General features: G+C 32.0%; 3 protein-coding genes across 3 annotated transcripts; all 3 read left to right on the top strand.

Annotated features, from left to right (window-relative positions):
• The first annotated feature begins 8,879 nt into the window (after window positions 1-8,879).
• LOC123226833 (probable LRR receptor-like serine/threonine-protein kinase At3g47570) lies at window positions 8,880-10,253 on the top strand. Its single transcript, XM_044651345.1, has 2 exons — window positions 8,880-9,524; window positions 9,945-10,253. The coding sequence occupies exons 1-2, from the start codon at window positions 8,897-8,899 to the stop codon at window positions 10,166-10,168; spliced, it is 852 nt and encodes a 283-aa protein (XP_044507280.1). The 5' UTR covers window positions 8,880-8,896; the 3' UTR covers window positions 10,169-10,253.
• A 406-nt stretch (window positions 10,254-10,659) lies between these two features.
• On the top strand, window positions 10,660-13,425 carry LOC123226805 (LRR receptor-like serine/threonine-protein kinase FLS2). Its single transcript, XM_044651321.1, has 3 exons — window positions 10,660-11,010; window positions 12,234-13,356; window positions 13,416-13,425. Exons 1-3 carry the CDS (start codon window positions 10,683-10,685, stop codon window positions 13,423-13,425), a joined length of 1,461 nt encoding a protein of 486 aa, XP_044507256.1. The 5' UTR covers window positions 10,660-10,682.
• On the top strand, window positions 13,306-15,481 carry LOC123226659 (receptor kinase-like protein Xa21). Its single transcript, XM_044651163.1, has 2 exons — window positions 13,306-14,216; window positions 15,068-15,481. The coding sequence occupies exons 1-2, from the start codon at window positions 13,448-13,450 to the stop codon at window positions 15,445-15,447; spliced, it is 1,149 nt and encodes a 382-aa protein (XP_044507098.1). The 5' UTR covers window positions 13,306-13,447; the 3' UTR covers window positions 15,448-15,481.
• The last annotated feature ends 278 nt before the right edge of the window (window positions 15,482-15,759 follow it).

The following is a 15,759-nucleotide window of genomic DNA, read 5'->3' as shown; positions in this document are numbered from 1 at the left end:
GAATTCTTCATAGTATCAGAGTCTACCTCTTAATACAACAGAATTATAAGTATGGTTTTGAAACAAATAAACACCAATGCCCTTATTCTTAATACTACATCCCTACATCATTTGATTAGCATTTGTTCCATCAAACTAAATGATGTCAACTATCTTGCGTGGAGAATGCAATTACTTCAACTAATTGAAACAACAGGAGAATTGGAGCTGATTGAAGGGGAGTCTTCTGCAACAAGTATTGTTGAGGAAAACAACACCATTTCCAGTCTAGCCTACACTCAATGAAAGCACAAGGATGGACTTCTTAGAAGTTGGATAACGGGGACTTTCACAGAAGAGTCTACCCATCATATTATAGGATGCAAGAGTGTCAAAGAAATTTGGAAAACTTTCGGTGTCCATGATTACAATACAAGTAGTCTTAATCATTCTTCTTTAATCTATATTGTCATTAATTACAGTGTGATCCCATACTTTTCATCAATTGCATTCTCCATCCAAAGAGTCGATTAAGAAGTTTGAAGTTTTGAAAAATTTATTCCTTGTGCAGTTATGATTATGAATGGAATTTTTTAAGATTATTATACAAGGTTTAGTTTGGATTTGCAAAAGTTGGAATTGTAATATCACGACTACATTCAATTCATGCAATCCGGAAACAAAAAGGGACAATCGAATACATAGATAGGGGTACATTCAATCGCTAAGTCTAGGTCAACACAAACTTAAATTGAATTCGTAATGTTTAACTCGAATTTGTTTGAGCTAATAGACAACATCATTGAAGGGTTGTCAGTGGAATTGAATAACATCATCAAAGGGGTGAAAAATGTTGTTGGAAGAATAAACAGCATAATCAGATAAAAAAAAAGTCGATTTCAAACTAAACTGTCAAGTTGTAACTCTAACTTGAAATTGACTCTTTCAAGTTAAGCTAGCTTAAATCAAATTCACCCCACATAGAAAAGGTCTTTCTCTAATGTGAACATTCATGTTTTCTTAAAACATCTTGATCCTAGTACTTTAATCAAGGCATTCGATTTCAGATATTAAAATTTTTTCAATGATTGGGGTAAACTCAAATTCAAAACTGTAAGAACCAAGAGGTCATGGACTATATTGCTTTATCATTATAGGCTGGGCTTTACTGAAAGTTCGTTGGGTATGAATAAACAGGGACAGGCCGTAAACCTTCTACCACTAAGCGGCTTAGAACGAATGTTTTCTTGTTTAGCACCCTTGCAACTCCGTGTACTTACCAATACGGAATTTATAACTATAACAAACAATAAATAAAAAAATTAAATATTAGACAAGATTGGTAACTAGTTTAATTGTGTCGGTGACCCCATGTGGAATTGACTAATTCTAAGCAAGAATTATGTTCCAGCAGCCGAGCAGGTTTGAATTCAGACACAACCAACTTCCTAAACCAGTATTAAATGTCAGCGTTAATGATCTTGACCGTTGGATTAAGATTGATTTTCCCATGTGATGACAGCATGTTTTTGGTGTCTATCATTACAATATATGAATATTTACATGTATTATTATATAATTAAGTAATTTTAAATTAAAAAATTAAGTAACATATAATATATAAAAATATATATATAAAAAAATTGTATACCTAAAATAGTTATACATAATATTTATCCACTCTATATTATCATTAATTACACTGTGATCTCATATCTTTTCATTGATTGCATTCTCCATCCAAAGAGTCGGTTAAGAAGTTTGAAGTAGAATGAACATTTCATCATCCAAATGTTTGTATAAACCCTCGATCATGTGTATTATAGTACCCTATGACACATTATATTTATTGTAAAATATGATATAATATATATATATATATATATTTTTTTTTTTTTAAAATATATAAAAAATTATTATGATACAATTGATATATTACACGATATATTATATATTATCGATATAATATTTTTATAAAAATGATGATGTGGCAAGAGTGGATTTGAAAAATTATAGAATTTCAAAAACTATTTATGAGATTTTCTAAGATAATGGTACAATTAGAATTTTTATTATTCTTTTAATCATTGTTTAAAAAAAAAAAAATCTCCTACGATACAATATGATACATGATAAATGAGACAAAAAATAAACTTTTTTATACACTATATTATATATGATACGACTGTTATGTTATTGATATATATTCCTTTAATTATAAAACGTGTGGCTAGAGTAAATGCAAATGGTACAATTGCACATAGAATTTTATTTTTAGCACTCCTCGACGTTTATAACATTATTTTCATATTTTATCTCATGTTTATATGAGAAAATTATAATTTTTTATCAAATTAAGATATAATATAATTAACATAATGTATCATACTTATATGTTATTTAGGTCTTGGTCCACTCATGATAAATATACTTGATGTGGTTTACTTTAACTATTAAGGGCAATTGGTATAGAAGAGTTATTGGCAATTGAACATCTATTTGAACGTCCAAATTGTCTTCCCAAGATATAACATCATTTTGCAGAGCAATAGTTACTTCTCTCTCATGGATTACAGTACTAACAAATGGGATTGTGAAAATAACTCACGTCAATACCTTGTACCATATTCGAATAGATTTCATCGCAAACTAGAAGCCAGATACACCAAACTTATATTTACAGAATTTACAGAATTTATATTTGGCATGTTTAAATTGTTTACCTCTTTGCGTATAAATACAAAGAACTGAACATAGATAAGAGGGTTTTGAATATTTCTTCTAAGGAATTCTTATATAACAAATAGTGATACTCTACTGAATTTTTTGCTAGAGAAGTATATAAACAAAATTGTAACACTAGACCTAACAAAGAGTGATACACTTAAGTCCATTACTTTCTCTTATCACCCATGATAGACATAAAATTATATGTATTGCTAATTTCAATTGTTATTATCAAATATTTACGTAAGATCCTATCTTGCTTTCTTCTCGTTTCTTGGACTAACATGCGACCACATCGCATTTTTACATAGGATTTTTCCAATTAAACAATCTAACGTAAGATCCTACCAAGTCACAATCTAACTTAAGTTCAAAACTTTTATTTTATTTATATTTTTCCAATTAAACAAATTATAAATATTACCATAATAATCACTTCTAAAGAATATATTACTTTGACTGACTTTTTTACATAGGATTAGCTCAAATACTAAATACATAAATAAATTACGGTTAGATTTGAACCCAAATGTAAATTAATTTAAGTTTTATTTAAATTCTAAATAATTAACTTGAGTTAAAACTCGAACTAATTCAAACTAACAAAAGATGTTGTTAAAGATTATCAATGAGATAAATAATATCATCGATAAAATAAATAATATCATCAATAGGATGAATAATATTAAAGAGATAAAATAATCTCATTAAAAGAGAATTTGAGCTAGTTCAAATTGAATACAGTGCTAAAATAGATATAGGTGTATATATAATATAGTATACCTAAGTGAACAACTCGGAGAAACCAATTCAATGCGTGGAGAGCACTACTTAGATACTGAAATTTTAAATCGTAATTATCCTTGTTGGTATAAAATAGATATAGGTGTATATATAATATCGTAATTATGTTGGTATAAAATATGATAATTTAATATCTTTCAGTATCATTATCCTTGTTTTGAATTTTAATAAAAATTCGATATGGACATTTAAATATTCATAAATAGTTCATTGATCCCAAATATAACATTTTAAATTATAATATTATATATACTAATAATAACAAAAAAATATGGATGTAAACACTATCATCACAACATATAGTTTTATTCTATTTTATTTTTCTTATTTATTAAATTGATATGAGTATGGGAATACAGAAAAACAAAAAAGAAACAAAAAATAGCATAGGGTTAATTTACATGGAAAATTCTAAATTAAAAAAAAAATCACGAACAGAAGAAAAATTGTCACTAAATCAAAAGATGAGTACAAAGTTGTGGTTGCTTTTTCTCTCTCATTGTAAAATTAAAAAGATAACAACATTTACATGTATCAAATTATCATACTTTTTTCTATGAAAGAAACCAAATTTTTTCTTTTATTGAATGGATTGACCTTTTAAATTTTTCTTATTAAAATAACTAAATTTTCATATTTTTCTATTAAAATAACTTAATTCTTTCACTATTTTTTATATTGAATGTATCAAATTAATCACATTACTTTCAAAACAAAACAAAACAAACAATACTAATTGTGTTCATTAGCTAAATTTAGTTTCTAGGATCCACCTTCAATCTCTTCTTGACAAGCTACACACTCTTGAAAAGGCTTCGAATCAAATCATGGCAGATTATCTCATTGATGCCAAGTCTCTCCTTGATTCTTTTGCCATTAATGGATTTCTTATTTTTGATACTAATTTTGTGGAATACATTGTTGATGGTTTACATTTTTGACCATCCACTACATTTGATGAACTATATGATCTTCTCTCGCGTGAAGAGCATCCTCAAAAGAAACTGTCTAGTAGGTCTCCTCTAGTTGTTGCTATGGTTGCTACTTGATCCTCTCCATAATCCACGAGTTCGTCCAAGTCTTCTAGTAAGCACCACTTCTATGGCGCTAATAAACATGGTTGTGGTTGTAATAATGGTGGTTAATCTACTTTTCACCAACAATCTCAACCCTCATATCAACCTTTATTGATCCAAACTCTGGTTGTTGTCTTCCTTAAGGTGTTTACCAAATTTGCGATAAATATGGGCACTCTACTCATGTTTATCCACAACAAGGGAATTTCACTTACAACAAATTTAGAGACTACTCCTTTTACTACTATGTCCATTTGAAATCCCTCTGATTCAACTTAGGTTTTGGACTTAGTGCTAAACATTATATGAATCCCAATGTTTCGATCATGTCCTCTTCTTAACCTCACACTGTTATGTCTTCTGTGATTGTTAATAATGGTCATTCATAGTCAATTTTACATCAAGGGTTTTGTTTGTCGAAACCTGCTTATTTTCTAGTTATCTTATCTAACTTCTTGTATTTTCTTGCATTACGTAAAAATTTGTTGTCTATTCACAAATTTACCTCTGATACTAATTATGTTTGTCTTCTTGATTCATCTAGTTTTGTGATTATGGATAAATAGACAAGGCAAATTATTTCTTCTAGTCGCAACAATAACAATCTTTATCAGTTGACTTCTCCTATCGTTGTTGCCTATTCATCTGTTTGTGTCTCATTTGATGTTTGGCATCGTCATCTTGGTCAGCCATCTTCCATAATGCTCAAGATAGTATTTTCCTTCGTGTTCAATCTAGTTTGTCATTTGTAAGACCTCTTGTCTATTTGACAAGTATGTCCTCTTAGTAAAAGTCATCGTCTCTTTTTTGTTAAACATACTTATACTGTTTGCCACCCTTTTGAACTTCTTAACCTTAATGTTTGAGGTCCTGCTTTTGTCCCATCATTATCATTCTTTTTTCTCCGTAACCAATCTTCTCCTTAGAATTAGGAGGTAAGGCAAATAAATGTTTAGGAAGTTTGATGTTACTACTATGTTTGCAAAATTTAAATTAATGATAGAGAAACTTTTTTCATGTCCTATTCAAATTATTCGTTCTGATGGTGGTGGTGAATTTGATAACAAATTATTACATTCTTTCCTTGAATCACATGGTATTACATATCAATTATCTTGTCCCTACACTCTTGCTCAAAATAGTGTTGTTGAGAGGAAACACCATGACATAGTGGAACAAGGTCTTTTCTCTTATTAAAAGAGAACCTATCGCTTGCCTTTTGAGTAGAGGCATTTTCTACTATTGTGTTTTTTATTGACAGGTTGCCCACACTACTGCTTAAGAATAAGAGTCTTTTTGAAGTTTTACTTTAGAGCTCCTTAGACTATACTATAGAGTTTTACAGACTTTTACTTGTGTTTATTATCCTTTGCTCACTCCACCTACTCCACATAAACTGGCTCCTTGATCTGTTCTTTATTTATTCTTGGAGTGTGATGTTTCATATCATGGGTATCGATGTCTCTATGTGTCAACTAGTCATGTTTACACCTCCTGCCATGTACTATTTCATGAGACTATATTTCTTAGATATATTACTGATCCCCCCTCTTCAGAGCTTCCTTTAAGGTTTCATATATTGTCAATTCCTTTTACCACTCTTCAAATCTCTAATATGATGGGCCCATATCTCTCTTGTCCACCTATTGTGTCATCTAATTATGTACAGTCTAACAGTGAGTCTTAGTCACTACTAAAAACTGCTAGTCCTCTTGATTCACCATCAGTTGCTCTCACACTTTTGGATACCTTTGTTTCTGATAGATTTGAAACACCACCTATCAGACCCAAGTTTTGAAGCATCATTGAGATCATGGTTTCTTCTTTTTATATGATTCCTCAGGTTTTTACTGCTAAAGCACTCAATCCTACATTCTATGAGCCAACCACATTTAAGCAAGGTCAATCTTTTCCACATTTGCATCAAGCAATGAGTGAGGAATATGATGTGCTTATAAGAAATAACACTTGGGTTCTTGTTCCGCCATCTTCTCAGCAAAATTTGGTAGGTTATCATGGGTCTACAAAGTCAAACATCATGCTAACAGGTCAGTTAAGCAATATAAGGCTCGTTTAGTTACCAAGGGTTTTCACAAGCAAGCTAGTATGGATTTTGTGGAAACATTCAGTCCTGTTGTCAAACCAACCACTATCTATACGATTCTTACTCTTGCCACCATGTATGACTAGCCACTACATCAACTTAATGTCAAGAATGTCTTACTTCAAAGATATTTCATTGAAGAATTCATAGAGCAACCTTTTAATTTCATAGACCTTGGTCACCCATCTCATATTTATTGTGTTGTTTGGGTTATATATGGCCTTAAACGAGCGTCTCAAACATGGTATCATCAATTGTACACACTTCTACTTGACTTTGGGTTTGACAATAGCTAATATGATTCATCATTGTTCATTCACCATAAATCCACCTTTGTTGTGCTTTTGCTTATTTATGTGGATGATTTGGTCATTACTGGTTCTAATGCCTTGGTTGTTATAGATTATGTCTTGACATTATATTTTGTCTTTGCTTGTCGGGATTTAGGTTCCCTCAATTTCTTCCTTGGTATGGAAATTGTTCGACAGTCTGCCTCCTTACATCTATCTCAACATCGTTATTTGGTAGATCTACTTCAAGGCTTCTAACTTAACTCATATGCTCTTTGTGCTACCCCTTTTATTCATTCCAAGACATCACCATCTACTGATTATATCGCATTTCCAAATGCTACACTTCATCGTAGCATGGTCGATGGCCTCCAATATCTTATGCTCACCTAGTTTAATATTGCCTTTATTTGAATCAAGTCACTCAGCGTCTATCTACTCATACTCATAGAGACATGCGTGTAGTCAAATGCATTTTTTGCCATATTAAGGGCACCCTATTTCATGGCCTCATATTTCATCGTGACTTTAGCCCTCATCTCATTGCTTATTTAGATATTAATTGGGATGTGGATGTTTCAATACGACGCTCTATCACTGGTGGTTATATTTTCCTAGGTCGTAAGCTTGTTTGTTGGACTACCAAGAAACAGGTTATTATGTCTCGCTCTAGTGCAGAGTCCGAGTACCAAGCACTCATACATATGAGTTTGGCATTCCATTACACTCATCTCTACTTATATTTTGTGACAATCAAACTGCTCTACACATGGCTACCAATCCAATGGATTGTCTCATGAGTGACTTTCTATCCTTATGTCTTCAACTGCAACTTCGTGAGATCCCATTGCAATTACGGGGAAGTGTTAAATAATAAATACTTTCCCATTCAGTCTAATTCTAATTGGATCTAATTCTGATTGATTTGATTCGATCTGATTCTAATTCGATGTTATTCTGATTCGATGTATATTGTTTTTCCTATTTCATAGAATTAGATTTCCTTTTCAAACTACATTGTAATACTATAAATTGTACAATATTCTGTCAATAATTATCATTCAATTTATAACCCAATTTATAATTCTTTCAAGATGATGAATAGGGAAGGCATCGGAAGAGGGAAAGAAAAGAGAGTGTCATCCTATAATAATAATCATATCTGCTTTCACTCTAAAAAAGAAATTATATATATATATATATATAGCCCCACTTTTTATAAAAAATTGGAGCGTCTAAATTGAAATTCCACAAAGTGATTTAGTGGAGAGACAGAACTTCAACCATTGGCGGAAAGGGCGCAAGGAAAAACTTGCCACTATTGACTTTTCAGCAGCTAAGCTCTTTCTCTATCTCTCAATTGACTTTTCAGCAGCTAAGCTCTTTCTCTATCTCTCAATAAGCTTTTATTAATATTAATATATATATATATATATATATATATAAGCTTATTGAGAGATAGAGAAAGAGCTTAGCTGCTGAAAAGTCAATAGTGGCAAGTCTTTCCTTGCGCCCTTTCCGCCAATATTGAAGTTCTGTCTCTCCACTAAATCACTTTGTGGAATTTCAATTTAGACGCTCCAATTTTTTATAAAAAGTGGGGCAAATTGACTTGGAAATAGGAATAGAGATTGACTAATTGAGATAAAGTGGTAAAAGAGATGAAGACAAATTCGGATTTCGGAAATAATCATGTTGTTAAGTCAAGACAGTACCATTTTTTATAGACATTTCATTAATTTTGTTTTTTGAATTTAATTAATTAGTCATGTCTTAGTTTTTTAGTTACATACATACCTAACATCTGTTGATTTAAGATTTGTGGGTATTATTGTTTCTCTATAAGTATCATTATTTGTGTAATCACACTGCACATGTCACCAAGCCCACACCAAACAAATCTAAGTTCTGCTCTCATGGAGAGAAATCTATTTCTCATCATTTTCTTAGCTTTTCTAGTTCATTTTTCAACACTTTACTTCATTCATGCACAAGTAACCGACATTTCCACAGACAAACAAGCTCTTCTTGCCCTGAAAGCTCGTGTAAGCCATGATCCAAGCAATTTGTTGGCCAGCAATTGGTCCTCAAGTTCTTCTGTTTGTCATTGGATGGGCGTAACTTGTGGTGCTCGTCACCTTCGAGTAACAGCTTTGAATATTTCTCACTTGGGTCTCACAGCCACCCTTCCTCCTCAACTAGGAAATCTATCTTTCCTTGCAAGTCTGGACTTCAAAAACAACAGCTTTTATGGCTCTCTCCCTGAGGAATATGCTCAGCTTCGTCGACTTAAATACCTTGATTTCGGTTTTAATAAATTATCCGGTGAACTCCCTGCAAGCATTTTTTATGATCTTCCCAATTTGCAATTGCTTTATTTGCATTTTAACATGTTCGAGGGAAAAATACCATCGACCTTATCAGCATGCAAAAGCTTGCAAAACTTATCCTTGTCATTCAATTATTTCATAGGAAACATTCCGAAAGAAATTGGAAACTTGACTCAACTTAGAGAGATCTATCTTGGATACAACAAACTCCAAGGTTAGTTATATGCTAATTTGGTTTCAGTTGTTTTTACCAGTATTCTTTTCATAATTAAATCTCATATCGATAAAGTATTAAAGAAATATTATAGGTATTTATATATATCTCACAATGATTGACATGTTAAATAAAATCAGTTAGATAGTCTATAAGTTCATTTGTCCAAAATAAATAATATATTGATAATAGGCTAATTTATTTGGAACAAGATGTTATAAATAATGTCAAAGTCACTCTATTTGTCATTTTGAACAATAGTCAAAGAAACCTTTGTAAGAAAGTGGATATCACTTCCCCAAGATTGGTTAATAGCTTGTAAGCTCTCAAGCTCTTTTAGTAGACAATATATTGATTCTATTTGAACAAGATATTACAATTTTTCTAAAAAATAATTTCTTATTTATATTTATTTTGTAGGAGAAATTCCAGAAGAGCTTGGCAATCTTGCAAAACTGGAGTTATTATCACTGGCGAATAGTTCGTTAACAGGAAGTATTCCCTCATTTATCTTCAACCTTTCTTCTTTGATTGGCATGGACTTCTCCAAAAATAGCCTGACTGGTAGCCTTCCTAGAGAAATTGGGAACTTGACATTAATCAAGTATATATATCTAAACTCGAACAAATTAACAGGTGAATGATAAACCTCTCTCCAAACATTATGTTATTATAAAATAGTTTCTTTTTGTTATAACTGTAACACTAATCCAACAAATTTTAGGTATGTATAGGGATCTCATCTTGCTTAAGGATGCTAAAATATAACTAGCTAAATAGTTTGTAAACTCTTCAGCTACATATTAAGACGCTTTTGAGATACAATGATAAAAACAAAACCGTGATAAATTGTATGTCTAAAATAAACAATATCATAACATTAAATAGGCTACTTGGACTAGAATATTACAAATGGTATCAAACTTATTTTATTTGTCCTCTTAATCAATGGTAGGACAAACCTTTATAGAATAGTGATTGTAACTTTTCTAAAACTGATTAAATATTTTATAAATTTTTAAGCTATCTTGGTGGACAATATGTTAACAATGAGTCAGCTATTTGGACCAAGATATTACAATTTTTCTAAAAAATATTTTGTTTATTTATATTTATTTTGCAGGAGAAATTCCAGAAGAGCTTGGCAATCTTGCAAAAATGGAGCTATTATCACTGTCAAATAATTCCTTGACAGGAACTATTCCCTCACTTATCTTCAACCTTTCTTCTTTAATTGGCATGGACTTCTCAAAAAATAGCCTGACTGGTAGCCTTCCAGAAAACGTGTGCCAACATCTTCCCAATCTTGAAGTACTGTACATGTACTATAATCACCTCAGTGGTCCAATTCCAAACAGTTTGGGGCAATGCACAATGCTTCGTATCCTTGTGTTGTCAAACAACCAATTTGAAGAACATATTCCAAGAGAAATTGGGAACTTGACATTAATCAAGTATCTATATCTAGACTCGAACAAATTAACAGGTAAGTGATAAAACTCTCTCAAAACATTATGTTATTATGACATAATTTCATTTTGTTATAATTTTAACATCTTATAGATATTGGGTATAGAGATGGCAATTTAGACCCGACTTTAGGGGCCCCAACCCTCTCCGACCCTAACGGGGAGGGGATTCTCTGATAAAAATAGGGAAGGGGACGGGGACACGGATAAAAAAAATCCCCGTAATCGGGGACGGGCCGGGGATGAGGATACATGTGTCCCCTTCCCGCCCCAACCCTTCCCCTCCCCGCCCCTTTATATTAATATATTTATTTAAAATACTAATATATTTTTATAGTTTTAAATTATTTATGTTTTTCAAATTTATTTAAATTTGTGTTGTGCATATTAAAGTAGTTAATAAATTATATTTATGATATTTAAAATGGTAGGTTAATTTTAATTTTGCTTAATTTTGTTATTTAATATATTTCTATTGTATTTAGAAGGTATAAAAAAGAGATTTTTTTTACGGGTACGGGGAGGGGATTTTTCTTTGCGGGGAGGGGACGGGGATTCATTTTTATCCCCGTAGCGGGGACGGGCTGGGGACGGGATTGATATCCCCTACGGGGATGGGGACGGGGATTGAGATCCCCTCCCCGCCCCTCCCCGTTGCCATCCCTAATTGGGTATATATGGGCATCTCATATTGCTTGAAAATGTTAAATTATAACTGGTAAAATAGTTTGTAAGCTCAAACTAATTAAATAGTTTATGAGCTCCTAAGTTATCCAAATGCGTTTTGAGATGCAATGTTAAAAATAAAACTATGATGGATTGTGTGTCCAAAACGAATTAAATCTTGACAATAAGTTGAGCTATTTGGAGTATGATATTATAAATGGTATCGAACCACTCCATATGTCCTCTTAAACAATAGTAGGGCAAAACTTAGCGAGGACACTGTGTCCCACAAGGGAAGGGGTGAATGTAACACTCATAGAAAAAATCCACATCCGCAAAGCTTGAGAGAGATGTTGGATATGTTTAGGCATCTCATCTCATTTGAGGTTTTAAAAACAAAACTGGTTAAATAACTTAAAAGTTCTAAGCTATCAAAACGTGTTGGGTTGCAAAACTCAATAAGTAAAACCGTGATAAATTGTGTCCAAAATGATCAATATGTTGACAGTGCATTGGGCTTTTGAAATAAGATGTTATAATAATTCAATTCACTAATTGAGCTCTAATTTCTCAGGTGAGATACCGTATGAAATTGGCAATCTTCACAATCTTGAGCGACTGGTACTTGGATATAACCATTTAATTGGCCCTGTGCCAACAACTATACTCAACATTTCAACAATGCAAACGATTGAATTGTATGTCAATCAACTCTCTGGAATCCTTCCATCAATTGCAGAGCTGCCGAACCTTAAGGGTCTTTTCTTATGGGAAAATAATTTCAGTGGGCCATTTCCTAATTTCATCACCAATGCGTCCAAGCTCTCTATGATAGATATCTCATCTAACTCATTCTCAGGCTTCATTCCTGGTGCTATTGGAAATTTAAATTTTCTTGAGATACTAGATTTAGGAGATAATTACTTCACATCTACTTCTGATCTGAGCCTTCTTTCCAGTCTAACAAATTGCAAGATTTTAAGAGTTCTAAGGTTTGGCAAAAATCCATTGAATAGCATCCTTCCAGGTTCCATAGGGAATCTTTCTATTTCTTTGGAATATTTTAACATAAATGATTGCAACATTAGTGGCAAAATTCCCAAAGAAATCGGAAACTTGAAAAACTTGCTAGAACTAAAATTACAAGATAATGAATTGACTGGACCAGTTCCATTTACCATGGATAGATTACAAAATCTCCAAGGTTTGTATCTTCAAAATAATAAATTTGAAGGACTCATCCCAGAATTTTTTTGTCATTTAAATGAATTGGATGAGTTGAATTTGGGGGGAAACAAGTTCTATGGAGCCATTCCTGCATGCATTGGCAATCTTAGTATGTTGAGAAAATTGTCTTTAAGTTTAAACAGGTTAACTTTTTCTATACCGTCAACTTTGTGGAACCTTGAGGATCTCTTGTACTTTGATTTGTCATCAAATTATCTGAACGGATCCCTTCCGTTAGGCATTGGAAATCTTAAGGTTGCCATAGCTATAAATCTGTCAAGGAATCTTTTTTCAAGAGAGATTCCAATTGTTATGGGAAGCCTAGAAAATCTGCAATCTCTCTCCTTAGGATACAATAGGTTACAAGGCTCCATTCCTGAAACATTTGGGAACTTGAAAAGCCTGGAATTCTTGGATTTATCTGGAAACAACCTTTCTGGATTGATTCCCAAGTCTTTGGAGGCACTCTTGTACTTGAAATATTTAAATTTATCTTTCAACCAACTAAGTGGTGAAATTCCTAGCGAAGGATCCTTTAGAAATTTCTCGGCTGAGTCATTTATGGGGAATCTTGCATTGTGTGGAATTCCTCAACTGCAAGTTTTGCCATGCAAAAAAAGCACTCATCGAAAATCAAGGACTAAAAAGGTTTTCCTAACGATTCTTTTGCCAACAAGCTTTGCAGTCTCATTTGTTATCATGGTTCTTATGTGTTTGTTGATCTGGAAAAAGAGAACAAGGCCACCTACCAATGTTGATATCTATCAAGGAGAAACATGGAGAAGAATTTCTTACCTGGAACTTGTGAGAGCAACAGATGGATTCAATGAAAACAACCTGCTTGGCAAGGGAAGTTATGGTTCAGTTTACAAAGGAAGGTTAGATGAAGGAATGCAAGTCGCAGTAAAGGTATTCCACTTGGATTTTGGAGGAGCTCTTACAAGTTTTGAAGTTGAATGTGAAGTAATGAAAGGTCTTCGTCATAGAAATCTCATCAAAATCATCAGCAGCTGTTCAAATAATGATTTTAAATCTTTGATACTAGAATACATGCCCAATGGGAGCCTGGAGAAATTGTTGTTTTCTGAGAATAATGTTTTGGACATTTCTCATAGACTAGATATAATGATCGATGTTGCTCAAGCTTTGGAATATCTTCATTTTGGCTATTTAGTCCCTATAATTCATTGTGACATAAAGCCAAGCAATGTCCTACTAGACGAACATATGGTTGCACATTTGAGTGATTTTGGCATTGCAAAGCTCCTAGGTGAAGAAAGCTCCATGACACAAACAAAGACCCTTGCCACCATTGGTTATATGGCACCAGGTAACTGTTTCTAGTTTTTTTTTTTTTTTAAAGATAACAAGACTTGTTGGTATCTAACTATCACATGATTGCATTGAAGGGATCGAACTTTATTTATTCTATTAAATAGACTTATTAACTCTTAGACTAATCTATTGAACCAAAAGTTCAATCCCTTCAATAAAGGTTGTGTACGGTTTGATTTGGTGCGGTTTAAGAGATTTTTCAAACCAAGCTGAAAAAACTATTTGAAAAATTTTTAAATCAAACCAAACTATTTTAAGTTTCAAACCAAACTAAAAAAAATACGGTTTGGTCTAATTTAAATTACGATTTAAACCTATTAAAATAACTGACTTCTAAATATATAGTATTTAATAAAATTATTTAAATTATTGTTTTCTAGAACATAATATAAATATGTAAAATAAATATGAAATATATATACAATATACATATAAAGAAAATGACAAAATAAATATGAAAAAAATAAATTATACACCTGATTGCTTATTGAAAAATTATGTCAAATAAAGTTATATATATTTGTATTGTAAAAAAACATGGTTTACAGTTTAGTTCAATTTGAAAATTGTCTAAACCGTAACCCAAACTGAAAATAACAATTGAGAAAATTTTCAAATCAAACCATAATTTTTAAACAATTCAATTTGGCTTTACAATTGGAAGCGAATTATACGCACCGCTACCTTCAATTAAAAAAATAAAATAAAATAAAATTCGGTTCATTCAATAAAAACAGGTGATGGTTAGATATCTCCATGTTTTGTGATCTTTTTTTATTTTTAAAACTTGGATATTTTATTGTTTATATATGTAGCAATGAAAGTGCATGTGATTACTATGATCAGAATACGGAAGAGAAGGAAAAATATCTAGAAAAGGAGATGTGTACAGCTATGGTATCATGCTAATGGAAACATTTACAAAGAAGAAGCCAACAAATGAAATGTTTACAGAAGAAATGAGCTTAAAGAGGTGGGTTGGTGAATCATTAGACAGCACAGTGATGCAAGTGGTGGACACAAATTTGCTTATAAGGGATGATGAACATTTCTCAGCCAAGGAAGAATGTGTGTCATCTATCTTGAGCTTGGCTATGGAATGTACAAGAGAAACACCTCTGGACAGGATCATCATGAAAGAAGTAGTGACAAGACTTACCAAAATCAGAGCCAAACTTGCAAAAAACGAAACAAGAAGAGGCAGAAGGGTTTTGAATTTAGGTTAATTTCTTTCTATTTTCATTGAAAATAAAGTTTTAATCCAGGTGATCAGCCACATAACCTAAAACTTGTCTTTTGCCTATGTTATGTCATTTAATTAGTAGATAATGAATTGAAATTTTTCTGCCCTCAAAAGAGAAAATTATGGCAAAAATCAATCACAGAAACAGATTACTGTTTTGACAATATGTTCCACGAAATAGTGGTTAATATCATTAAATTAAAGAAAATCTAATTTGAACCATTCATAATATAAATTAGGGTTTCTCTTATATAGTAGTGACATAAATAATCAAAACTTACAATTGTAACTCAAT

This window comes from Mangifera indica, chromosome 10 (assembly GCF_011075055.1).
Source record: "Mangifera indica cultivar Alphonso chromosome 10, CATAS_Mindica_2.1, whole genome shotgun sequence".
NCBI lineage: Eukaryota > Viridiplantae > Streptophyta > Magnoliopsida > Sapindales > Anacardiaceae > Mangifera > Mangifera indica.
Note: the sequence above shows the minus strand (reverse complement) of the source record. Positions and strands in the feature narration are given on the sequence as shown.

Coding starts and splice junctions, on each gene's coding strand:
- LOC123226659 (XM_044651163.1), top strand. CDS start 13,448: ATGGGGAATCTTGCATTGTGTGGAATTCCTCAACTGCAAGTTTTGCCA. Junction 14,217..15,067: donor CATTGGTTATATGGCACCAG/GTAACTGTTTCT, acceptor TACTATGATCAG/AATACGGAAGAGAAGGAAAA.
- LOC123226833 (XM_044651345.1), top strand. CDS start 8,897: ATGGAGAGAAATCTATTTCTCATCATTTTCTTAGCTTTTCTAGTTCAT. Junction 9,525..9,944: donor TGGATACAACAAACTCCAAG/GTTAGTTATATG, acceptor TTTATTTTGTAG/GAGAAATTCCAGAAGAGCTT.
- LOC123226805 (XM_044651321.1), top strand. CDS start 10,683: ATGGAGCTATTATCACTGTCAAATAATTCCTTGACAGGAACTATTCCC. Junction 11,011..12,233: donor AGACTCGAACAAATTAACAG/GTAAGTGATAAA, acceptor CTAATTTCTCAG/GTGAGATACCGTATGAAATT.